Source organism: Melitaea cinxia, chromosome 9, assembly GCF_905220565.1.
Source record: "Melitaea cinxia chromosome 9, ilMelCinx1.1, whole genome shotgun sequence".
NCBI lineage: Eukaryota > Metazoa > Arthropoda > Insecta > Lepidoptera > Nymphalidae > Melitaea > Melitaea cinxia.
In genome coordinates this window covers 15,424,412-15,452,019 of record NC_059402.1, presented here as the reverse complement: position 1 = coordinate 15,452,019, position 27,608 = coordinate 15,424,412, and the positions used below count along the sequence as shown (strand labels likewise).

Here is a 27,608-nt window from a genome sequence, read left to right as displayed (position 1 = left end):
AACCGACTTCAATTACATCGAAGAGTAATACAACGTAATCGACGAAAAAATAGTAATACTTTGTTCGTATTCCATATACGCGACATTATAAAATTGTAGAATTATATAATGTTCTACTGTTATTTCTAACATTTTGTTAGCGATTGTAGGCAGAAATTTCATAAAAGGCCCGTCGTCGATTCGCGCGAAGCGCTGACATCGCGTATTACGGCGGGTTTTTTAGTTGAAGCGGATTTATATTGAATTACGGTTTATGTCTTTTTTATTAAAAATATGTACTGTTCGTGTTTTCACACAGCTCCGATGCACGACTGGAGTTTACCCCTTCAGATCAACTGTCTAAATAGGCACAAAAAGGCTTACTAGTCTAAGAAATATATTGTTACTATATCAAATTGTAAATAAATGAATGCAATAACGCCATCTATCGGAACCTAATTGCGTTATTAGAAAACGTCTGAACGCCATCTCTAACAAGGTCATTCGTTCAGTAGATTTTTCTGTTCAATTTTTTCATTCCGGGGCCTTAAATGAAAATCGATTCTTAAGGAGAAAACTCCAAAAACAGTCAAGTAAATACGCCATATCATATATAGCTCAAAAAGTTCGAGTCAAATCTCAATTATATTTAAATGGGACCACATGACAAGCACCACCTATCGATTAAAAAAAGAATCATCGATATCGGTCCACCCAGTAAAATAGTAATGAGGTTAATATAACGTTGGTCGACGTAAAATAGCCAAGTAAATACCCAGTATTAGCGATAACTCAAAAATTAAAAGCTCAAATATATTTATAACGAATAAAATGCTACTCTCTACTCTAGTGGAATATTGTAATTTGATCGATAGTGAACGAAGTAATTTCATTAAATTTTGATAGATGGCGTTGTGGCAAAGTATTGAACATGACCACAGTCGTCTTAACATCGTCATGTAAATACGTGTCATCAAAGATTACTCAAAAATTGCTCATTATATCTCAATCATATTTAAAACGGACGACATGACAAGTATTAGCTTTTGATTTATACAAAAAAGATCAAAATCAGTGCACCCAGTAAAAAGATATAACGTATAATACAACGTAGGGTGACGAAAAAACCGTCAAGTAAATACGCAATATTAGATATAACTCACAAATTACTAATCAAATCTTAATTAAATTTGAATGGGACCACGTGACAAATAGTAGCTTTTAATTTATATAAGAAACGTCAAAATCGGTGCACCCAGTAAAAAGTTATGAGGTATAATACAACGTAAGGTGACGAAAATAATGTCAAGTAAATACGCGTTATCAAAGATTAATCAAAAAGTAGTTATCAGATCTCGATAAAATTTATATGTGACCACATGATAAACATCAGCTTTCGATTAAAGTAAAAATTATCAAAATCGATACACCCAGTAAAAAGTTATTGCGGATTTTCAAGAGTTTCCCTCGATTTCTCTGGGATCCCATCATCAGATCCTGGTTTCCTTATCATGGTACCAAACTAGGGATATCCCCTTTCCAACAAAAAAAGAATTATCAAAATCGGTACACTCAGTAGAAAGTTATGTGGTATAATACAACGTAGGTCGACGAAAAAAGCGTCAAGTAAAAACGCATTATTAGATCTCAAATAAATTTAAATGGGACCAATCGGCACACACCACCTTTCGATTAAAACAAAATTTGTCGAAATCGGTCTACCTGGTCAAAAGTTCTGATGTAACATACATAAAAAAAAAAAAAAAAAAAAAAAAAAATACAGTCGAATTGAGAACCTCCTCCTTTTTTGGAAGTCGGTTAATAAAAAGTCCAAAGACAAAGGCATCTGGTACCGGACCATACAACCTCACCTTGTACCTTAGATAGACACGGTGTTATTGAACAGAAAAGACGTTGTCATTGCTTTACAGTTGCGGACTGGACATATTTCATTCAATAAATTTGGACATTAGATGGGTATAACTTCACACCCTAATTGTTCAGTTTGTGGAGTAGTGAGGATGCCTATCATATATTAATGGAATGTGTCAAGAATGAAACCAGAAGATGCCAATTTTTTCTAATAAACTGTTTTATACGAATATTGGAAAATGTAATAGTATTTTGATAAAACCAGAATCTATTTCGGCAAAGAAATTGTATAAATTGGTCGATGAAATTCAATCAATAGTGTCTTAAGATGTTGTCATGTAATTGTATTAACATAAATGTATAATAACAGAGCGACATAGTCGCAGTAGCGGATAACGCCTTAATAAAGAGAAAAAGAAAGAAAAAAAATTGCTCTTTTATGTAACCATAAAATTTTTGACCGAAAACAATAAAGAAAAACTAAAAATAAATAAATACGCCAATTTTTTTTTCAAACTACCCACCTGTGTCCAGTTTCCGACATAATCTTCTGTACTAGACTGTACCCATTGCTATGAACACCGGTAGATGGCAGAGCCAATACTACATCTCCTTCGCGGATTTCCTTAGACCTTGGTAATTGCTTGAGATTGTCCACAACACCCACTGCGAATCCAGCAAGATCGTACTTTCCAACGTCGTACATCGACGGCATTTCTGCTGTTTCACCACCTGGATTTTTTTTATTTTAGTATTAGTGCAATTATTATATATTATATATGTATTTCTAAGTTCTCAAATATCTACGAACGAACCAAATAGGTGGCTAAAAGTTATATATCAAGGAATTCTTACCCAAAACTTTAAGGGCGATAGTTTCTAAGATACTATTATATGTATGATGGCAAAAATGTTTACCCTGGAACGTTACTCAATGCAGGCATACATTGATATCGTAATAGCAATGAAGCTTTGGATTGGAAAAATGGTAATAATGCTCTCATGGTACAATTAAATTTGTAGAATAACAAGTGTCGATACTAATTTTTATGTCAGTGATATACTGTTGTGATACAATTTAGATACATCATCGGGCAATACCCACCGAGTAGTGCACAACCTGCCAGGCGACAAGCATCCGCAATACCACGAACAATAGTAGCTGCTACAGTCAACTGCAGTCGACCACATGCGATGTAGTCCAAAAAGGCAAAGGGCTCGGCCCCGGCGCATAGGATGTCGTTCACGCACATTGCCACTAAGTCCTGCCCTATCGTGTCGTATTTCTGCATTGTTTCTGCCACCTGTAGGGATTAAGGGACGATAAATGGGTATACTAACACTATATGTACGATTAAGTGGCAATAAATGTGTACACTAATACTATAAGTACGATTGAGGAGCAATGAATGAGTGTACTAATACTGTATGTACGGTTAAGGGGCAATAAATGTGTGCACTAATACTATAAGTACGATTAAGGAGCAATGAATGAGTGTAATAATACTAAATGTACGATTAAGGGGCAATAAATGAGTGTACTAATACTATAAGTACGATTAAGGAGCAATGAATGAGTGTAATAATACTGTATGTACGATTAAGGGGCAATAAATGAGTGTACTAATACTGTATGTATGATTAAGGGGCAAGAAATGTGTGCTTTAATATTATAAGTACGATTAAAGAGCAATAAATGAGTGCACTAATACTGTATGTAAGATTAAGGGGCAAAAAATAAGTGTACTAACACTACATGTGCTACATGTACTTAACCGTATTAAGGGACAATAAATGAGTGTACCAATACCATACGTACGATAAAGGGGCAATAAATGGGTGTACCAATACTATATGCACGATTAAAGGGCAACAAATACGTGAATAATGTTCTAATATATCTTATCTGAAATTACAACATACATATTTACACAAAAAACATGTTTAGAGTAACCAAGTAGTGGTAGCAAAATCGACAGACAATATATAAATGACTGCACTTTAACATGCAGTGCATTACAAATATAGGTAATGTAACCAAAGCCAAAAGTCTTTATTAAATAAACAAATAAGCAATACATGAAATATAAGAAACATTTTAAAAAGATAGCCCCCAAACTTTTCTCTAATATTCACTCCATTTCCCTTTCATTCGTTTTTTCCTTCAACAAATTTGGTATCTTTTTTCTACACACAGGATTTCTATAAAACTAACCTTAAGTTTAGTTCCAACACCATCGGTCCCTTGGACCAAAACTGGGTCTTTCAAGGTAGGATCCATAGCAGATAGTTGGAACAGTCCACTGAAACAGCCCAGTCTTCCCAGTACTCCCTGTCTATGAGTACCAGTAGCTAAAGGCTCTATGATTCGGATCAAGTTTGCAGCGGCGTCGATATCCACTCCACTTTCAAGGTAGGATAGACCGTTGACCCTGCAAAAGGTCACGTTTACTTAACACATAATTATAAGTCTATATTAAGAAGTTAATTTTTATGCAAAATTAACATAATTCTTAAGGCGACAGCTAATCTTTTCTGATAGATTATATTTTTGGCTCTTAATGATAAGACTTATGTTTTTCTTGGGTAAATTATGGTGCCTATATAGTATAGGCTTTGTTAATATAGCTATATATTTATTAAAACGTTAAAAAATGATGTATATAGATATATCCGTAATGATATACTTGAGCAGATTTATATTTATAATGGCAAATTGGAAGCTTGAATAAATACAAGATCTTTGCCCAAATACAAGATCTTTGTCTCCAGAACCTATTTAGACATGTGTCTGTATGTAAGACATTTTTGTGCACAGCCTGATGGGGCAGGGAGTCTGTTGATATGAACGAAAGTCTGTACAATGTGATGTAATACATGATAAAATTGTTTTAAGTCTTTTTATGTTATTTTAACCAATCATAGTGACAATAAGAAAGAATGAACCATGAGATTTTGAATATTTGAAGCGTCTACGAATTGCAAATGAAATAATACGATATTGCCAAAAAAAATTGGAACAAAAAGAAAACATTGTGTTGAAAATGATGTCTTTTTTGGACATTTGTGTTGTCCTTTTAAAAAAAAAATCCTGTAGCCTTACAAAAAAAAATTCTAAAAGAAAGGGGTTAAAATAAAATAAAAATTGATAAATCATGATTGCATATTTATTGCAATAGAAATGTACTGATACATATTATTATGAAAAAAATGTAGCAGAAAATGAGAGTTGCGTGCGTAACTCATTAATTCACTCTTCAATCGGAACTGAAACAAATCGACAAACATGAGCGAGCTGACAGAACACCAAAAACATTCGATAACACTCAATGACCCCAGTAATTTAACAGAAAATTACGGCGAACATTACGTAAGTAAACGAATCACAATAACCACTACACATAAAATATCTACTAGTATTTAAAATGTTCGTTAAAATCTTCATTTTAAAAAGTGCAAGGTTAATACCGCCCAAACATGGTTTCAATTACTATGATAAGTAATCCAAAATGTTAGCTGTTTTTACATGTACAAAGCCATAAAGATATGAAATAAAGAAGTCAGTTAAACTTGTCCATGCAAAAGTTATCAAAAATACTTACTTGGAAAATGCGCGTCTGGCAATATCCTTCCTATACTGGGCTCCGGGAAAATCTATCCCAGCAGCGGCATTAGTAGCGATAGTTGCTGCGTTTCTAAGGGAATTGCTCTTCGCTGCTACCAGTAAGACCCTACCCCCCGCGGTTACCAGTGAGTCGTTCGCACCCCTGGCCACCCCACTGTGGAATACTACCACGTCTTTGGGTATGTGCGATAAACCTAGTAAAAAAACAATATTTTTTTATGAGTTAGCTGATCAGAACAAAGTTCTGAAAAATAAATTTAAGCAGTTAGTGGCAGAACGAAAAAAGATGTAAATAATTATTTCATGTGAACAAATTACGCGTTCACGGCTTTTCTATTATAATATCTTGGATATCCAAAGCCCTAAAAAAATAATAATAATAAAATGTACCTATGTATGTATGTATTTGTGTGTGTATGTATATATGCATTTGTGTGTATTCTGTATAAGTATTATGTATTAGCATGTAAGTTTATCATATTATAACCGCACCAACTACCCTGTCTCGAGATTATATTAAATTTATCCCTCCTTTAATTGGGTTGTCTGGAAGAAATGGCTAAATAGCCATAAGTCCGCCCATTGTACTTCACAGTCTGTAAATATTTTTTAAATGTGTTTATTGTTTAAAATGTAGTTGTGGTGTACAATAAAGTATAAATAAATAAATAAATATAAAATATTAGTTGGCAATAAAATAACCACCAAATGAAATGCATTTAAGCTGAGATGAAAGAATGGGTCTTTTAATACTTAAATTTAATCTAATTCAAGATCAAATATATTTTTAAGGATTTGAAATATCTTTAATACTATATAATGGCGTGATTTTGGTTATTTTAGCTCTATAAGTCTATAGTAAAAAGTCAATACATATACTATGTGTATACTGACTAAGAGACATTTTGGGAGGATTTATCCAAAAAGAAATAGTATAGAAATAATATGAGAAGTCGTAATCTTTATTATACGTTTCAAGATTACGGATTTTTAAAACCCAAAAGATTAGTTTTAAGGATTTTTGATGTTTCTAACAAACTACTAATACTCTATAGGAAAACTTACAAAGAACATAAAAGAGGGAGGAATAGCTGGATAAAAAAACCAGTGTGCTTTAGACGACTGAAGTAAAACTTCTGTAGCAATAGACCTGCACTGTGTCTTAGATGTTACAAACTGGCTATGAGAGTAAGAGAGAAAGAAAATGTGTGCTCGCACCTATCTCTCTTGCTCCGTTCGTCTCGCCCGTTCACAATTTTTGTAACGCTCTCGTCACGCATTCCCCAGCTTACCCTCAAAGTCAAGGGTGCGTCAAGAAATTTTACTTCCAAAACCTCCCTTAACATTCGTATCATTGGTCCCTTACACTCCCTCCTCTTTCTCGATTATATCATTAGGTCATATAAAATCTGTGACGTACCACTTATAACGCAGCCTTTTGTAGATGTTTCGGGGTATCCCTTGGAGGCGATTACAACGCCGACGGCAGACACGTTGGTATTCCATTTCACTGGTACATCTTTGAGGGTACCGTTAACGCAGGCCTAGAACAAATTTATTATATACCAAGCAAGAATCTATTTTTATTGTGGATTAGTAGGTATCTATTTACCAATTTGAGCTAAATGGAGCAATTTTTTAACATTTCTAAGAAAATTCGTACAATTTATTTTTGTGTTACCCACACATTGGGAAATTCTAAGCAATTGTTTAATATCATATAAAAAATCGACCGTTCCAGCGGGAATCGAACCTGCATCTCCGACTTACCGTGTCGGTGCTTTAGCCAATTAAGCTATGTAACGATGTACTCGCTAGATCGAAATTTTTGATATGATGATTTTATATTCGGTCTAAGCGACCGTGGTGCCGTCTATAGTGAGTCCTTTACAGCACTCGTAACTATTCAAAGTTTCACATTACAATGAATTCTTTGACAGGAAACGACACCATGCTATTTTTAATTCGTACAATTTATTTTTGTGTTACCCACACATTGGGAAATTCTAAGTAATTGTTTAATATCATATAAAAAATCGACCGTTCCAGCGGGGATCGAACCTGCATCTCCGACTTACCGTGTCGGTGCTTTAGCCAACTAAGCTATGGAACGATGTACTCGCTAGATCGAAATTTTTGATATAATGATTTTATATTCGGTCTAAGCGATCGATTTTTGATATGATATTAAACAACTTCTAAGAAAAAATACAATGGAATTGAGAACCTCCTCCTTTTTTTGGAAGTTGGTTAAAAGTAGATATTTAAGGAAAATTGCTTTTTTGCTGTAATTTTTTTTCGGCCTGATGTTACATTTACTTCAAGTACTTACGCATAATAAAAATTAAAATACTAACTGCAACTTAAACAAATGCTTTCACTTATCACAATAATTAAATATAAAGTCATGACAATAATATTAATTAACCAAATGACTCACTTTCATAATACGATATAAGTCAGTCTCCAGTAACATCATAAGGACCTGAGTCTCCGGGTCTCCGAAGCGACAATTGAACTCCAAGGTCATGGGGCCTGCCTTGGTCACCATCATGCCAGCGTATAGCACACCTAGAATTGAGAACAACATATTATCTTTCAATGGAAACAATACTTTATTATGTTATTGTAGATTAATCAACAAGCATTTTGTCTTTTATTTTCGTATTTCATCAAAATAAACAATGTAAATTATTTTAATCTAAGTTGTCTGTCTACCAATAGATGGCGCTGGTGCCATTCAAGACAATTGCTTCGGTCCTTAACAAATTTATGTTCTTTGAGTCTAAATACGAGATCATGAGTGCAACTAAAAAATATTAGAAGATGTTTCATTTTTACAGAATACCAATTTAACGTTCTCACTATATAGCTACCAGATGGTTATCTTCTATCCAAAAATATACAACACAAACACAATCACCAATACTATACATACATCTTCATGGCCAAAACAAACATATATCATGGTCGAAGACGCGACTGACATTGCATCAGCCGGGTTCTGTGACCATGCGTCTTAACCATATACCATATTATCTTAAAATTTTTGATATGGTAAGAGAAGTGTATGTGTATGTGTATGTTACACATTTATATAGTTACATATCATTTCATGGCTATTGTGTATCAAACACAGTATGGGTAAAAACTCAAATTTACTATTATGTAATTTAGAACAAAATCTCTGTAACCAATATTTAATAAAACATTACGAGACTATTATTATATTCCGGAATATTAGAAACCTTGACATTGTAATGACTAAAATCGTCTATCTGTTTACTTACATCAACAATTTATTTAACAAAACAAGTAGGACGCAACTTTTTCAATAATTACTAATTTAAGTAATTATTCGAGCGAATCACGACTTTAGAGCCATAAGTTAAAGAATGTTTTTCGCGAAACCCTTTAGATTTAATTGACAGAATTTGTTTGTGTCTCATTAACGTCATTTATCTGCCTCTTAGTTATTACTCTGGTTATCGATATCTTATATAAAACATGACAAATTCTGATATAGCAGTTTCGTCGTAAAAAATCTGTTTTAATGACATAGCTCTAGTTTTTTTTTGATAGGAATATCTAAATATAGGTATATTTAGATATTCTTATTATTCCGTATTTAGAAAAAAAAATGTAAACTTTTTTATCGTAGATTTTTTTTTGTTTTTTATTATTTTAAATTTTACTAATACTTATACATACACTGCGGTAGAGAATGCCTTTATCATTAAGACAATCTTCGTACAATTATATTGCACGTTTCATTATAATTATAAAAAGTATAAAAAAATATCCTAAGTATAAAAAATAGTCGTCATTTATTAATAATAAATTTTATCAAATAATAATTTTTTTCGTCACAACAACAAAAAAAATACTTAAATAAAATTGAAGTATGAACACGAAAAATTGGTTTGAATTTGTGATATTTATGTTATAAATATATATTTTTTTTATATTAAAGACCCAATTATAATAATTATACTGGCAGGTCAGACTTCCAAAGGCGAGGTATACCTGCATATATGTATGGATTTATATAAATATTTACAAACATTCTAAATAAACAAGACTAGAACATTTGCATTGATAATTATCATTATATTTAAAAATATTTTGTACGTATGTTAATAAAAATTAATACATTAAAATCTTGACAAAAAACAAGTTCTTTTATTTAAATCGATAATTGGGTTTATTCCATAGTTTAGTGATTTCACGATTGTATCATAGCCAAAGACAGTAAACAATATTTTTTCAAACTTTATCTGCTAAGGTCAAGTTCATAACATATTTAATGAAAATGCATGTACTTAATGTTGAAAATAATATTACATACTATTGAGCTTGATGTGCAGCCAAAATTGAACTTAACTGCTTGAGTGAAGCTAGTCAATTAACTTTTATAAAGAAAAAAAAAACCATAGACAAATATAACATGTAATAAAAGTAATGAATAAGGTTGAATCAGCATTAGAAAAACTTACGATCAATTTAACAAGCAAAAAAGTGCGTGCGTACAAAGTACACATGTAAGAAGTGAAACTTCTTTGCCAAACTAATTATTAAATCTCGTTTATATTTATACAAATCTAAAGCTTTAGATTTCTGTTCCAGTGCCATCGACAAAAACGTTGTCGTTTCATCAAAACGTTGCCGTTTCGTCCGTAAAAATTTTACCCTCATGCGCCTACAGAAGTTACACTTCAACAATTGTTGCAGCGTATGTTAAAGATAATAATTAATTGACCCCAACGCATATTACAATTATTTACGAGAGGTAATAATTTCTTGTTATTTATGATGCGCACATGTCTGATATGGGCCGGATAAATAATTTAAAAATGGTTAGTCACCTTTGATAACACGAGTTTAATGGCTTTCTCGTGCCGTCATGATAGTTAATATGTCTAAACAAGGTTAGATGTTGTAAGCATCTATTGCTTGTGCTCGAATGATAACAATTTTGAATACATTTGCAACTGTCACATAACGAAATTTTGTTGTACCTACTGGTTTTATTATTTAAGTAAGCTGTAAGTTGATTTTTGATTAAACTAAAGTACTCGTTATAAGTATGGATATCAGTGAGCTGATACACTCATTAAGTTAGAAACAGACGACCGCGTTAACATATTTATTAATTAATGTATTTATAACGAATTTCAGAATATTTGGATTAAAAAGAATGTTTGCAAAAGTTTTGAATATCAAAAAAAAAATCCTAAATTTGGAATTCAGAAACAATACCTATCTTAAGTCAAATATTACAAGTCAAATTGCACATACAAACGTAATATTTTTTCTACTATATAAATTTTCAGTCCTACTCAAACAATGGAATTTTTTTCACCGATAACCCCTTGTTTTACGCGTCATCCACAGAAGCAGGATAGAGATAATAAAATTAACTTTTCTAAAAATCTACATATTTCGTATTTAATTATTTTTTTCACTTCATATAAAAATACTGAAAAACATTATTAAAAACATTTATTTCATCTATCTATTTCAAATTTTCCGTAAACTATTTTTTTTATGGTCTGAAGCAATTCTTATACTATTTACCCTTTTCAAATTAAAAATTTTGTTAAAGTACTCAAAGATAAACAAAATTTTTTATGTATCTTATTGATACCAAATTATTGAAATATGTAGTTATAATATTGAGAATTTCTTTCTAAAGCATGACTATTTACAATTAAAATGCAATTATTTCTAACTAGTGACCCGGCCCGGCTTCGCACGGGTGCAATGCTGATACTAAATATATGACAGAATGTCTTTATTTATAGTGTGAAGCTAGCTTATAGCATGGTTATTAACATAATAACAACAACATTCAAATATGCGTCGTTAGATTGCACGTTGTTACAGAATGGTTGAAGAAATAAAGGTTCACCGCTCGTTCCCCGTAGGTGATAGCGTGATAATATGTAGCCTATATGTTGACCCGACTTCTTAATAATATTCCTGCCAAACTTTAAGTAAATCCATGCAGTAATTTTTGAGTTTATCCCGGACATACATACAGACAAACAGACAAACAGAAAAAAATTCTAAAAACTATATTTTTGGCTCGGTATAGATTGTAGTTCACACCCCAAGTATTCTTTAAAAAAAATATTCAATGTACAGTTTTGACTTTCCTATCATTTTATTATATGTATAGATAACGAAGTATAGTACCCTATTTGTACAGTATCAGGCATGTTGTCCAAACATAGGAAAAGCGGCCTATGCTCAGCAGTGTGATATTACAGGCTGAAGGCGAATAAAGGTACAATTATGACCCGTTGAATGTATCACTTACCAACATATTTGATGCCTTCTGCTTTTAACCCGTCAACAGCTCTTTGTAAAACTTGATCTTTCACATCTGCCAATTGTTCTGGTGTGATCAAGGGGCAGGGGGAATATGCTCCCATTCCTCCTGTGTTCGGTCCAGTGTCCCCATCGCCAATACGTTTATGGTCTTGGGCTGGTGGCATCATCGATACGGTTTCTCCATCGGTGAAAGCCAGTACCTAAATAGAAATAACGTATAATCGAATATCTGTTTAACCAAAAAACATACCATTAACATTAACCTCTTTAGTACATGTACTTTAGATGTAAGATTGTTGTTTTAATAAATTTATATTCGTAGTTGTAAAGACTGTTTGCTCATCTGAACAGAATATGAATAAAATGATCAGTAAATACATTATGCTTCAGCCTGTAATATCCCACTACTGGGCATAGGCCTTTCCCCATGTAGGAGAAGGATCAGAGCTTAATCCACCACGCTGCTCCAATACGGATTGGCGGATATATTCCCTACTATGAGTAACGATCGCTATCAGGTGTACATGATAAGAACCGGGCTTAACGTGCTCTCCGAGGCACGGTGGGAGACCCACAAGGACTGCACAAACACCCAGACCACGGCAAACACCTGTTTGGCCAATACAAATGTTTGTCACGTGCGGGGATCGAACCCGCAACCGCCAGCGCAACAGGTAAAATCCATGGCTGTGACCGTTCCGCCAACGCGGCGTCGTAAATACATTACAGTTGGGTAAATGCATCCTCTCTTATGTAGAAGAAGAATAATTGTGTTTGCAGGCAAACGAAAAAAAACCGACTTCAATTATATCGACAAGTAATACAACGTAGGTAGACGAAAAAATAGTCAAGTAAATACGCATTATCAAAGATTACTTCAAAAGTTGTAATCAGATCTCCATGAAATTTAAATGTCGATAGTATAATCAAAATCGGTACACCCAGTAAATTGTTATGCGGATTTTCGAGAGTTTCCCTCGATTTCTCTGGGATTCCATCATCAAATCCTGGTTTCCTTATCATGGTACCAAACTGCTATCTTGCTTTATGTCATTTATTATATCATTTAATACAGCCGAGGATATAATATAAAAGTAATGTCTATAGAGAGTTCGAGACATTAAGATTTTGAGTTAATTAAATATTGTGACTAATTTAAGGTTACTATAATAACATTATAATAACACTAGGTACATGACCTTAGTTTGTAATATACCTAATGTTTAAATATAATTTTTTATTGATCAATTTTTTGCTACCCTAACTTATTTTTTGTTGGTGAAATAAATATTTTCATTTCAATTCATTTCAAAGGAATACGTTTAAAAACTCGCTTATATGTGTTTTTTTATAATATATTCAGTGCAAAACACTTTTTCTACAAAGAGTTCCGGGAGATGAACTATAGCAACTTTCAGAATTATTATTTCTACAAATAAAAAACGTTATAATATAGTTAAAACCACAAAACGTGCACAAAGTTCAGTATTTTCAGGAAAAAATCTTAAAAAATCGCATTTTCTCGGCCTCTAACTATATGTTAACCCCTTAAACGAACGCACAAATTTTTATATTCTTTTTACGTAGCTGAGATGATTTAACTACAATTTTTATTCTGTGTTCTCATTGTTATCTTATGTTAACGTCTCAGAAGTTTTAGGTGTCCGGCAAATAATGTCCAGCAATTTCGAAACGGTAATCCTCATTGTGAGGGCACTAGACCATACTATTGGTGGGCACGATCCACCTAGCCCTCCTATATTCACTCCTAGCATTAAAGCCTAGCCTAGGCATGTAAAATAATTTTCACACGTAACTAAATAAACAGATCATCACGTACGATTGTTTTTTTTTATATGATTTCTAAAATCATTGAAATTAACATATTATTTATCTAATATTATAGAATATTTATACGTTGAAGTTCGATGTAAAACATATTATCTCTCGCCCCCCAATAAGCATCATTTGTTATTGACGCGACCCCCGATATCAGCGAGAGTTGAAGGCGACATGGTGTGTCTTTAACATTTTAATGTATGATTAATTGTTTATTCGGAAACGAAAAAAAAAACCGACTTCAATTTAAATTGACAAGTAATACAACGTAGATAATTTAAAAAAAAAACGTATTATTAATTCAAAAAGTAATCGTCATATCTCGATCGAATTTAAATGACACTCGAAATCGGTAACTCAAATAAAGACAAATTGAGAACCTCCTTCCTTTTTTCCTCCTTTTTTGGTCACGTTTATGAGACTTCACCTAGTGTGACCTCACTTAGTGTGACGTCACATTTTTTACTTTTATACCTAGAATTTATTGACGATTCTGCCTTTCACATCTCACTGCTGGCCATAAACTTTCTTAGTGTAGAATAATGTATTAAATTAACGCAACAGCAGTTTCGAAATTAATATTTCCATTTAAATTATTTTTCAAATCGACATCAATCAAACAGTCATGAAAATTTACAATACATAACCCAAATAAATGGTCGGATCCTTACACTAATAGTGTGTGACGATTCGTCAACGAAACAATTTACACTTTAATTATAACAAATAATATATCGACTAGCTATACCCGTGCGAATAAGTCGCACAAAATAAGTATAATTATTATCACTTTACAAAGTTACAAAAAAGTATTTATACGTGGGTTGATTTGAAATTGAACAAAAAATTTACCGACCGTCAATCATGTGGACGTTGTTTCAAAATTAAAGCCGTCAGATGGCAGCATTGCTGTATTGTGTATCAATGTATATATATATATATATATATACTCGTAATTTTAAAAGCAATAAAAAAAATTTAGTTGTTGATGCCGGTAAAGCAATCAATTATCTATATAATAATTGTGTTTGCAGGCAAACGAAGAAAAACCGACTTCAATTATATCGACAAGTAATTCAACGTAGGTAGACGAAAAAATAGTCAAGTGAATACGCATTATCAAAGATTACTCCAAAAGTTGTAGTCAGATCTCGATGAAATTTAAATGTGACCACATGATAAACATCGGCTTTCGATTAACTTAAAAATCATCAAAATCGCTACACTCAGTAAAAAGTTAGGCGGATTTTTGAGAGTTTCCCTCGATTTCTCTGGAATCCCAACATCAGATCCTGATTTCCTTATCATGGTACCAAACTAGGAATATCTCCTTTCCAACAAAAAAAAAAGAATTATCAAAATCGGTTCATAAACGACGGAGTTATTCCCGAACATACATAAAAAAAAAAAACATATATACGGTCGAATTGAGTAACCTCCTCCCTTTTTGAAGGCGGTTAAAAATGATACATAATTTATGTAGAGTAATTGTGAGGTTTTTTCTAAAAAGGGTGGCAAACATTTTAACCTTAGCATATCAAAATATATGTGATGATAATTTCACATTAATATAATATAAAAAAGATGTAAAATTTAATTATTTTATAATTATTATTAATAATAAATATTATTTTTAAATTTATTAAAATCTTAAAATATAATTATTTTAAAGTTTGTTATTCTACTAACACTAGATTATAACAAATATTGTTACCAATATTATATGGGATAGTCACAAGCTAAAGATTTATTATTATTTAATTTTTAATTTTATTAGCTAATTAATATTTACAAATTTCGTTTTTTTAAATTTACAATTAGATTTAATACAGTGCAAAAGTATTTTGACTCACCGAAACTTCTTCGCCTTCCAAAAGTTCCTCAATAACAACAGTCTGACCAGCCGCGCCATACTTTGCATCGGTCAGTATTTCGTCGACTGCCTTACAAGCCTCTTCTTTCGTTGAAGCTACTACCACACCCTTACCGGCTGCTAAACCAGAGGCTTTGACTACTAGAGCTGGATATTGTGCACTAAAACAGGCAAATTTTCAGGTTTAGTAAGCCTACTAGGTAAGTTTTCAACTTTATGAAGGTGAGGAGCAAATAAGACAAACAATAATCGTAGATAGATGAAAACCAAGTAAGTTAGTGAACATTATTTCAACCTATTGCAGTCCACTGCTGGACATAGGCCAAGGACATAGGACAAGTTCGCGCCAAAAATGGCGCGAACTCATCTGTGTTGCCCATAGTCACCATGCTGGGCAGGCGGGTTGGTGACCGCAGCGCTATCTTTGTCGCACCGAAGACGCTGCTGCCCGTCTTCGGCCTGTATTCGATATTTCAAAGCCAGCAGTAGGATGGTTATTCCGCCATCAGTCGGTTTTATAAGTTCCAAGGTGGTAGTGAAACTGTGTTATCCTTTAGTCGCCTCTTACGACACTCACAGGAAGAGAGGGGGTGGCTAAATTATTTAATGCCGTTGCCACACAGCTAATATTATTACAGCCAAGTTAGTGAACATAGAACTACAAGTTAGAATAAGGTAACTAGGAGCCATAGATAAAGCCAAGTTTCCGAATTAACTAATAGCGATGCAAGTACAATTCCTATTACTTATTGACGACGACGTGTTGGCGCAACGGTCATAGCACTGGTTTGTGGCTGTTGCGCTGGCGGTTGCGGGTTCGATCCCCGCACATGACAAACGTTTGTATTGGTCATACAGATGTGTGCCGTGGTCTGAGCGTTTGTGATTATGTATGTGTATTTCCGGAACTCCGACAGAAGATAATCCTACTGGGGGCCGTTGAGTGTGAAGCGTTTGGAACGTTTTGTACTGCCTGATTAACGGCCGCACTCAGAGTTAAGGTTAAAGAATTCAGGTTTAAGGATTACTTAAACGAAGTACAAATTTACCATAGTAAACCTATACTTAGTAATCGTTTACCATAGTAAATCTATACTTAGTAATCGTTCAAGTAATCATTAAGCGTATCTGAGTGGTGCCATAAGTCTTTAATTTATATTAATTGACACGGAAGTATCACAAGCGCATTGCCAAGATTCTTAACTGTCAGACGACATCCTCAGGAACACTTCCTTACCACAAACACACATGTACACACAACAGTAACACAGTATTATTTAGCTGTGATCTTCTTTAAAGATTGAAGTACTACTTCAGTTGGGCTTCTCCAATTTTGAGCAAAATATTTCCTACTGTGATTTAGTTAATTTAATTGATTAAAAATCTGGAAAAAGTTTTAAAGCTTGGAAATCTGCCTTACGTGTTAATAAATTCCTTTGCTGCTTTGACGTCGGTAAATGACTGGTACCTAGCAGTAGGAATTTGGTATTTGCTCATAAATTTCTTGGACCAATTTTTATTTGCTTCTATTTCAGCGCCGGCTTTCGTAGGACCGAAACATTTGATGCCGTGTTGTGTTAAGGCGTCTACTATTCCGTTTGCTAAGGGATCCTCAGGACCGATTACTACAAGATCAATGGAGTTCTCCTTGCACCAAGAAGCTAGAGCCTGGAGTAAAAAAAATGAAGTATTAAAACACTTATGTTACCTATTGGTATTTTAACACTTTCTGGTTCCAGGATGGATATTGAACGCTTCGCAGTGGTCTGGTGATCGCTTTGCGCATGGTGCAGGGGTTGCAAACAGAAATTTTTTCATAATAAAAATAATTAAAATGTAAGTACATAGTACTGATTAAATACGAGTATCTATAAAGTTACAAATACTATTAGTATAGGTGGTAGACTAGTGGAATCATTCTAAAATATATATTCATATCATATACGAGTATATGTTTGGACCACTCCCCTGCCCTTGTCACATATTGTCACATTTATGTAGTCCCTACCTAATGTGATGTTAAATATTTTGTAATTTTACACATTATCAAGAATTTCGTAAATATAAGTAATTTAATATATTATTATATGTAATTACTTAATAATATAATTATTTTAAGTTATCAAAAATGGAATAATTATTTGTTGTTTTTAAAAATTATTAAATAACGTTGATTATTGATATGAAAAAACTCTTTTAAAAACTAAAAAAAAATACTTTAAAATAAATTTGATTTAAGAAAATTTCTACATGACAAAGTATTAGTATTTATCATATTGCACGATCAACATAGCAACACATTGATGTTACTAACAGACAATATGAAAGTTTAGTTCAGAGGTTATCGGAATTAGATTGTTGAGTTGCTTACACCCACTCGAGATAAGTTTCTTTTACAACAAAATGTTGTCAGCGCTAAATTACAATTAATACTATTATTAAAATTATAATTTTACTATAAATATATGTACTTTTTATAAAGTAAAATCGAATGATGTAACATTTTGTTAATAAGCTTATTATTTATACTAGCGGCTTTGCACGGTTGCAAAAACTACCAGTATTCCTCTACTATATTATGCATGTATTATACATATAAACATTCCTCTTCAATCACTCTATCTATTAAAAAAACCGCATCAAAATCCATTGCGTAGTTCTAAAGATTTAAGCATACATAGGGACAGAGAAAGGCACTTTGTTTTATACTATGTAGCGATTATTATTATTAAGATTTGAAAAGCAAATATTCAAAAAGCTTTTAAATGCATTATTTGTACATTATGTAATTCAACTCATCAAATGTTATTAAAAATGAAATTATTTGGTAATAATTTAAAAATAAATAGTTGTGTAATGGTTTCTACCATTTTATTAGCAACAATGTACACTAAATCTGTATCAAAAACGTATATAGCTACACCACACTGCATAAAAATATATACTAAATATGAACAATAATAATTTACATAAAAATTATATGTGTCAAAATAAGAATCAACTCTTTTATTCATTAATTCAAAATTGATATTGATAAGCAAAATCTTTAATATAATATTTTCTACCTTTTACTACCTTTTAATTTTAACCGACTTCAAATAATTTTGTTTGCAGGCAAACGAAGAAAAACCGACTTCAATTATATCGACAAGTAATTCAACGTAGGTAGATGAAAAAATAGTCAAGTGAATACACGTTATCAAAGATTACTCCAAAAGTTGTTATCAGATTTCGATGAAATGTAAATGTGACCACATGATAAACATCGGCTTTTGGTTAAATTAAAAATCATCAAAATCGGTACACCCATTAAAACGTTATACGGATTTTCGAGGTTTCCCCTCGATTTCTCTGGGATCCCATCATCAGATTCTGGTGTCCTTATCATGGTACCACACTTAGGATATCTCCTTTCCAACAAAAAAAGAATTCGGTCAGTCGGAGACGCGGGTTCGAATCCCGCTGGAGCGGTCAATTTTTGATATGATATTCAAAAATGTTTAGAATTCCTAATGTGAGGGTAACACAAAAATAAAATCGTACATATTAAAAATAGCATGGTGTCGTCTCCTGTCAAAGATTTTCATTGTAATATGAAACTTTGAATAGTAACGGGTCTCTGTAAAGAACTCACTATAGACGGCGCCACAGTTCGCTTAAACCGAAAATAAAAATCATCATATCAAAAATTTCGCTCTGGCGGGAACATCGTTCCATAGCTTAATTGGCTAGAGCGCCGACACGGTCAGTCGGAGACGCGAGTTCGAATCCCGCTGGAGCGGTCAATTTTTGATATGATATTCAAAAATGTTTAAAAAAAGAATTATCAAAATCGGTTCATAAATGACCAAGTTATCCCCGAACATACATAAATATATATATACGGTCGAATAGAAAAACCTCCTCCTTTTTTGAAGTCGCTTAAAAATAAATAATGTAAATTTACAATAGCATGATCAAACATAAACACTCAACATTGAGCTCCAGAAAACTGCAGTACATTACTGTGCACATTATTTCTTCTTTTATGTAGGAGGCTGATGAGATCTATCCGTTGTGTTACTTTGTACGGATTTTGATGATTTTTAATGTAATCGAAAGCCAATGTTTATCATGTGGTCACATTTAAATTTCATCGAGATCTACTTACAACTTTTAGAGTAATCTTTGATAATGTGTATTTACTTGACTTTATTTTCGTCTACCTACGTTGTATTACTTGTCGATGTAATTGAAATCGTTTTTTTTTCGTTTGCCAGCAAACACAATTATTATTAAGGAAATACTGCAGTGTAAACATTTTTGAGCAATGAAGACCTATATACAAAAAAAATAAGCAATAGTATGCCTACAAATATTTTTAGAGCAATTGAGTTCCTACTAAATTCAAATGTACTCTAGTACGTACAATTTTTTTAAGCAGTTGAGTGTTATCTTTAAACAAAATACATTTTTTTATAAATACAAGACGTATTGTCAATAGTCAAGTACTGAAAATGCTGTTGCTAATCTTTTTTATTGTTTTTGTAATATTTGTAACCTTAAACATACTGGTAATGATATGAGTGTTTTATGGTTTACACTGCATTACAGCAAATATTTTAAATTAATTAGTTGTGATTTGGTCCACACCTATTTTATAAGATTAATAAGACATTTAACACAACTACTTGTTCAGTAAAAGTCGAGGACAGATTCTCTAGTAAATTTTATTTCATATTAATTAAATCTCTTTAGATAGAAAAATAAGCATAGTTATTTATCTATTGTAGATATTGCATGAATATAGCATTATACTATAATCACCAAAATTTAAAAAAAATTTGTTATTTTTGTGATTATAAAAATATTCCATAGAAATTTTATTTATATTACTTCTAAAATAAAATTTTTAGTACTTTAATGATTTGGGTACAGTTTTATTTATTTTATATTTAGATAAGAATAAATTTACAGACAGTCTACTTAATTTATGCACTTAACTTCTACACTTTTATATATATAAAAAAAAATCTAATAAGTATACTATATAGTATGCTTATCAGAATTTTTTTTATTATTACACAGATAATAAATAAATAAAAATATAGTAAAAAAAATAATAGGTACATTTTCACGATAGAAAATAATAACACTTTAAACATTGAAATTATAAATTCTTATTGAGTTTGAAAAACAATTTTATTTTTTGTGTTCCACACAAATTGTGTAACACAAAAAAAAAGACGAAAAAACAAATATTTTAAAAACTATCTAAATAAGCTATTACATAAATATTATGGACAATATTAATTCTCAATGATGTTACTTACTGGATAATCCTTTATATTTAGATCAACACTTTCTACGTTGTCTTTTGTTGCCGATATACCAACGCTACCCGGCGCACAATATATTTTTTTAACCAGCGGGGAATCAGCCAGTTTCCAACAAATAGCGTGCTCCCGACCTCCGCCGCCGATCACCAGAACTTTTTCAGACATGTCTTATACGAAATATATATTAATTAAAGAAAAAAGCACTAATACGAAGTAGACACCGCGTGTGTTATTTGCATATCCCTTTATTATATATATCAGATTTATAAACTTTTAAGGAATTATAGAAAAGTAATTTATTTGTATGTAACTATTTTCTTATTAGAATGGTAATTTTATATACCCTCAAAACTTATAAGATAATTTTAAAATTAAAAAAATGAAGCACCTCCAATCACAACACGCGTAAACTTTGAAGTGACGTTTTTGTTTGACGTTTTGTTAAACTTTTGCACTAATGTCGTTAATAATATCGATATCAACGAAGTTATTTGGGTATAAGTTCCTTGATCGATATCGATAAAGTATATTTATTTATTAATTTATTTTAACTAATGAACTGTTCAGATTCGCTAAGATTAATAGTTTTTTACACAATGGGTTGAAGTTTGAAGCTGTTTGAGGTTTGAAGTTTTGCTGCTGCATGTGCCGTTATTAACCGACTTCCAAAAAAGGAGGAGGTTCTCAATTCGACTGTACTTTTTTTACAGTTACTTGACTATTTTTTCGTGGATCTACGTTGTATTACTCGTCGATGTAATTGAAGTCGGTTTTTTTTCGTTTGCGAGCAAACACAATTATATTTTCTAAAATGATCCATCAATACAATGCCAAACTATACACCAATTTAAAAAAAAAAAACTTTATAACTTAGTGACTAAAACTCCAGTTTTAGATAACGATATATTCCATTTTCTTTACTATACTTAAGGAAAAAAAAACGCCATAAAAGGGCATTTTTCATTAGAGAAAGAGAACAAACAATTAGATGTTAGAATGATGCAAATGTTTTATATCTAATCTCTCATTAAATGTAAAATCACTTAAAAGTTTTTTATCTAAACTAATGTTGTAACATTCTACTTATGTTTCCAATACTTGACTTATAATTACTACTGTTATAGCGCAGACAACAAAACACTCAATTTAAGCAATTTCACATGATGGTATAATATCCACATCGATATGGTAAAATCTCATTATAACATCGCGCGCATGCGCGCAGCTGCGCTCTCATTGGTTAGATTTTAATGGCGGCAAAATCACACTGTGACAATACACGTACGCGTGAATTTAATTTAATAAATTAAAAGTTAAAAATTGATAGCGACGATGATATTTGTACGCCTCCGGATATTCTAGAATTGGCAACAAAATTAACTCACAATCTTTTGCCAGAAAAATCTAGAAAATTATATGAAAAAGAACATAATACCTAACTTATTCCGACTCCATCTACGAGCTCTACTGGTTGGCCCGCGACCGCTACAGCTGCTGGATCAATAATTAACATTAACTTTCAAAATTTTACCATCCAAAATTTGAACAATTATTATAAATAAACTATTGTCAGCTTTTACTCTTGTTGTTTGATTAATTGCATTAGTGAAGATAAAGTAGTGTATGCAACTGCTATGACAGTTGCATAAACTACTATTATTACTTCAAGTACTTAGTACTTCTGTAATTCTTATAAAATTATTACATAGCCAGTCGGAGACGTTTGCAATGACCCTGCTTTCTACTCAGGTGGTTGTTGGTTGGAATCCTGCCCCGAATCTAGGTGTATTATATATAAATATATGTATTAATAGTTCACGTTATTTTTGGCGTAAACTTATGGAGGCCTATGTCCAGCAGTGGACTGTATAGGCTGTAATGATGATGTAATGATATGTATTAATTATATCATCACTTCTGCCTATCGCAGTCCACTGCTGGACATAGGTCTTCCCAAGAACTCATGTGTTTTGCCCATAGTCACCATGCTGAGTAGGCGGGTTGGTGACCGCAGGGCTGGCTTTGCCACACCGAAGACGCTGCTGCCCGTTGTCGGCCTGTGTATTTGGAAGTCAGCAATTAATCATTTACTTAAATTAAAAAATGAGTGTACTTTAGACCACAAGACTGAAATAAAACTTTTGCACAATATGTCTGCACTGTCTCTTAGGTATACGAAACGTAACTGGCCATGAGAGAAAGAGTGAAAGAAAATGTGCTCCGTTCATCTCGCCCGATCACACTTTTCTTAACGCTCTCGTCACGCATTCACCACCTTACCAAGTCAAGTGTGCGCAAAGAAGTTTTAATTTAAATAAAATGCATCTATACAATTAGGCAGTTGTTACCTAAAACATAGGCATTATAAGTAACGTACTTAAGAACTAACGACTTTGTGTGTAAATAATTTGGAGTTTTGTTAATATAGGCCTTTATTCTAGTAATGTAATATTTATTATCGACTATTGATGTCTACCGCACTACAGAAATGAAACGAAATCGTGGCATTATTTGTATCAGTACAATAACGTGGTAAGTGCAAAACGACAAGAGGTCAATCTCGGGTACATAGTGATGAAATCTACATCTATTTACGATTCCAGTCATATCATACAACCCGAGTATACAACGGAGGTTTAGTAAAAAAATGACCGTATGACTAAAAATTGTTACTAGGGCTAGATAATATTATGTTTTTTTTTTTTTTTGTGGAAATATTTTTTTAATCTAAAGTAAATTTCAAACTATGAAAATCTAGATTTTAATTGACATCTTAATATAAAATTTTCCTAAACTATGGAATACTAGCTGTTCCCTGCTCGCGTTTCTACGCTTTTTTTTACTTTTTTTTTTCTTTGACGTGACAATGTCTAATAAATCGATGAACGCCGGCTGCATGCACGAAAAATGATGACTCCTTGTATCGTAACTTCGTAACGCTAATTGCCCGTTACGCTCATTGTACGCTTGCATGGTACGCTTGCGCCGCATCTATCTCTCTTCCACTCGATTGGCCTATGCGTGCGAGGAGATGTTTTGTTATGACATTGTCACGTTAAACTATCGTCCGTAAACCAACTTTAATGACCACCAATTTTTTGGTTGTACCAGACTAGATAACTCCGAAATCTTTTTGGGCTCATGCACAACACTTTGCTTTGCTTAGGTATTTATAAGTACATATTCATAATGTTTTATAGCTATGTAATTTCGTAACAATGTGATATTTTACATCAGATGTACTGAGATTTTGTTTTCTTTCAATAATATTTCTGTTTATGAAACATTTGCATCTAAATAACTACTAATTAAAATAAAACAAAAATAATAAAAATAAAATAAAAAATACGTTAAAGTAATACTATTAAAAAGTAACATATTTTTTTTATGGGCTGCACTTAGTGCATTGCCCTTGACGAGCAGGGATTAAGAAAAATGTTCAAAAATTGAAGATAACGGACAAGAGGAATTTATGACAGGATTCAGAACAGGATAAGAAGAAACAAAATAATATATTTTATGGTAAAAAGGAAAATAAATAAAAAAATAGAAAAACATATCGGATATAATATTAGATATCTATATTATTAAGAAATATATAATCCAATACAATTTTATATATATCATATTTATTTCATTTTAAAATATTAGTAGAAATATGAGAAATATATGTATACAGACACAAAATATATGATGTGTACACTTATGGCTAAAATAGAAAGTTCAGAACTATGTACAGGAATATTAATTAAATTAAAAGGAAAGTTTTTCTCAAGGAGAAAGGCTACACCGCCAAAACCATCTGGCCTATCTTCTCTGGTGGTATTTCTAAAAACCTTGTTTATTTTAACTTGGCCTAAGCCAAGAATAAACAAGGTTTATAATCATTTAACTAATAAATTATGTCATTTTTTATTATTAATTACACTTCTGGCGTTCCGCTGTCATCTGGGAACTGTTCATCTTGAATTATATTTACGATACACTGTATTAAAAAGGCAACGATGGACGGTAAACTTTTGTTGTTTTGTAAACAGCTCTGTAATAGTGAAAGTACATCTGAAATTTTCGTAAAATCATTTTTAGAGTTAATACTGTCTATTGAAGTTGAATTTTTTTCAAATTCATTAAATGAAAATTCTTTTATTATATTTTTATGAGCTATTTTATCATAACCTATATTAGGCTTAATAGGATCCGGAGGTCTAGATATAAACGTTTTTTTTTGTATGATTTATTAGGATTTTGGCTAATATTTACTTCTTTACTAACTTTTGAATAAGATTTTTTTTTTTATATCACTAGGTCGGCAAACAAGCGTACGGCTCTCCTGATGGTAAGAGATTACCGTAGCTTATAGACGCCTGTAACACCAGAAGCATCGCAAGCGCGTTACCGACCCGATCCCCAATCCCCCCCAGGAGCTCTGGTCACCTTACTCACCAACAGGAACACAATACTGCCTGAAAGCAGTATTATTTAGCTTTGAATTTCTGTAAGCTCGAGGTACTTCCCCAGTCGGGCTGCTCCATATTTTGAGCAAGAAATTCCTGCTGTGCCCTACTCAGTTATATCTCAGTCAGTTATAGATTTATATGACGTTGGTATCTCTTTATTAGCCTCTGCATATGATACACACTGTTCAGCCATATGTAATTTATTAGATTTTTGCCTATTAAATTCAGGGCACGCTTTACTATTTGACATATGGTTGCCGGAACATAAACAGCAAAAATAATTATTTTCATTGGCATTGCATAATTCTGATGTGTGCTCCTGACCACACTTTAAACACCTTGGCTTAGACCTGCACTGCAATTTTGTTTGTCCATAACGACAACATTTTTAGCATTGAATTGTGGGAAAGATGTAAAGCTTGACTGGAAGAGAATTGTAGCATATAAAAATTGTTTTTGGGAGGACCCTGCCATCAAAACAAATTACTACTGATTGTGTGGACTTCCACACAGTATCGCCTTCAACAACAGTTTTGTAATTTAAACATCTTACCTTTACAACTTTACCACAACCAATAGGTGTAGAAATATTTTGTATAATTTCTTCTGGGGGCCACTCTATTGGCACACCCTTAGCGATACCGATTCTAATAACGTTAAAAGATGGTATAAAAGCGTGATAACTATTTTCAAGAAGCAGGCTATTATTTAAAAATGAGTTCGCATCTTTAAAATTATTAAATGCTACAGAAATTCTGTTTCGTCCTATCTTTTTCAAACTGCCATTAATAATATTATATATCTTATTTTTCATGAGGAAGTCTCCAAATCTGATGGGGTGCAAAATCACTCCATCTTTATCACCTTTAGTAATTTTTTGAACATGAACTAAATATGGAGACACGTCATTTTCATTATAAATATTTCTGCCTATGGGATTTTTAGAGACAGTGTTATCAGGTTGGAGCTGTGATTGTGGTACCGAAACGGGGAAATCTTTATTATTTTCATTTTTATTAGTCTCATCTGATATCTCAGACTCCGAACAATGACAAAGAACTTTTTGGTTTCCCGTGTTTTTTCTAACTTTCTTATTACAATGCTTGCAAATTTTATGAAGACGAGATCTCTTAAGTGGCTTTTTAGTCATAGAGTGGTCAGTTTTCATACTTGATACATCGTAATCTATAGTAATGAAATGGCTAGTTTGCGGAATACAATGTGAATTAAAATCATTCCCGCCACCCGGGTCCGGAGGTTCATTCATTATACAAAGTATATATTTACATTATAATATTTGGCGTGCGGATTAAAATAATACTGTAAAGAGATTATTATATAATTCGTATAGAAATAAAACAAACAAGTATACTCAGTTCATAAAAAAATCGTAAAATTAAGAATGATATTTGTAAAAAACTTTAAAAATCAACGAGAAATTTGGAAAATAGTTAATAATCTTACCGGAAAAATTGTTAAATGTATTGATGATGTAATTATTAAACATTTTAAGCAGGATCCGCTTAGTCTATCAAATAATTTTGCGACCGAATTTAACAATAATGTGAAAAGTATATGTATTGATTGTAATTTGAAAATGTTAAACTCAAACTCGTATGAAATAATACCAGAAACTTCAATCAGACTACAGCGAGCACGTGAAAAGGATGTTAAACGTATAATTTTGCTTATAAGTAACAGAAAAAGTCCAGGTTATGACGGAATTAGGGAAAGCGATATAAAATATACCTCCTCACATCTAGTACCAGTCATTACTCACCTCATAAACCAATGTATAGCTACATCAATTTATCCGGATATTTTGAAAATTGGCGTAATTCGGCCAATTTATAAGAAGGGAAAGCGTGACGATTATAATAATTACCGTCCCATCACTATTTTGTCATGTGTAGATAAAATTGTAGAAAGGTACCTAGGGGATAAAATAAATAAATATTTAGCTCAACATTCAATCATTAATAATAAACAATATGGTTTTCAAAAAAATAAAAGCACCACCGAACTACTAAGAAAATTTACTAATGAAGTTAATACGCATTTGGACAAAAAACTTCACGTGCTCGTTCTGCTCGTAGATTTTAGCAAAGCCTTTGATGTATTAAATTACAATATCTTATTCGATAAACTTTCGCGGGGTGGTATACAGGGTCCTTTACTGAAACTATTAAAAAATTATCATCTTAACAGAAAAACCACAGTAAGCTTATCTAAACAATGGAGTAACTTAATACCAACCACACGGGGCACAGCACAGGGCTCAATTATTGGCCCCACTGAGTACTTGTTAT

At 32.3% G+C, this 27,608-nt stretch overlaps 1 protein-coding gene across 1 annotated transcript in view; it reads right to left on the bottom strand.

Moving 5' to 3' along the window:
• Positions 1-21,118, bottom strand: part of LOC123656274 (trifunctional purine biosynthetic protein adenosine-3) — a 38,485-nt gene extending 17,367 nt beyond the window's left edge. Inside the window, exons 1-10 of the mRNA XM_045591979.1 lie at positions 20,837-21,118; positions 16,945-17,192; positions 15,505-15,685; positions 11,799-12,012; positions 7,917-8,047; positions 6,897-7,020; positions 5,454-5,670; positions 4,067-4,283; positions 2,957-3,155; positions 2,376-2,583 (exon numbers count right to left, since the gene is read on the bottom strand). Of these exons, the coding sequence (XP_045447935.1) occupies positions 2,376-2,583; positions 2,957-3,155; positions 4,067-4,283; positions 5,454-5,670; positions 6,897-7,020; positions 7,917-8,047; positions 11,799-12,012; positions 15,505-15,685; positions 16,945-17,192; positions 20,837-21,007 (1,910 nt within the window). The 5' untranslated portion in view covers positions 21,008-21,118. The remainder of the gene's footprint in view (positions 1-2,375; positions 2,584-2,956; positions 3,156-4,066; positions 4,284-5,453; positions 5,671-6,896; positions 7,021-7,916; positions 8,048-11,798; positions 12,013-15,504; positions 15,686-16,944; positions 17,193-20,836) is intronic.
• Between the last annotated feature and the right edge of the window lie 6,490 nt (positions 21,119-27,608).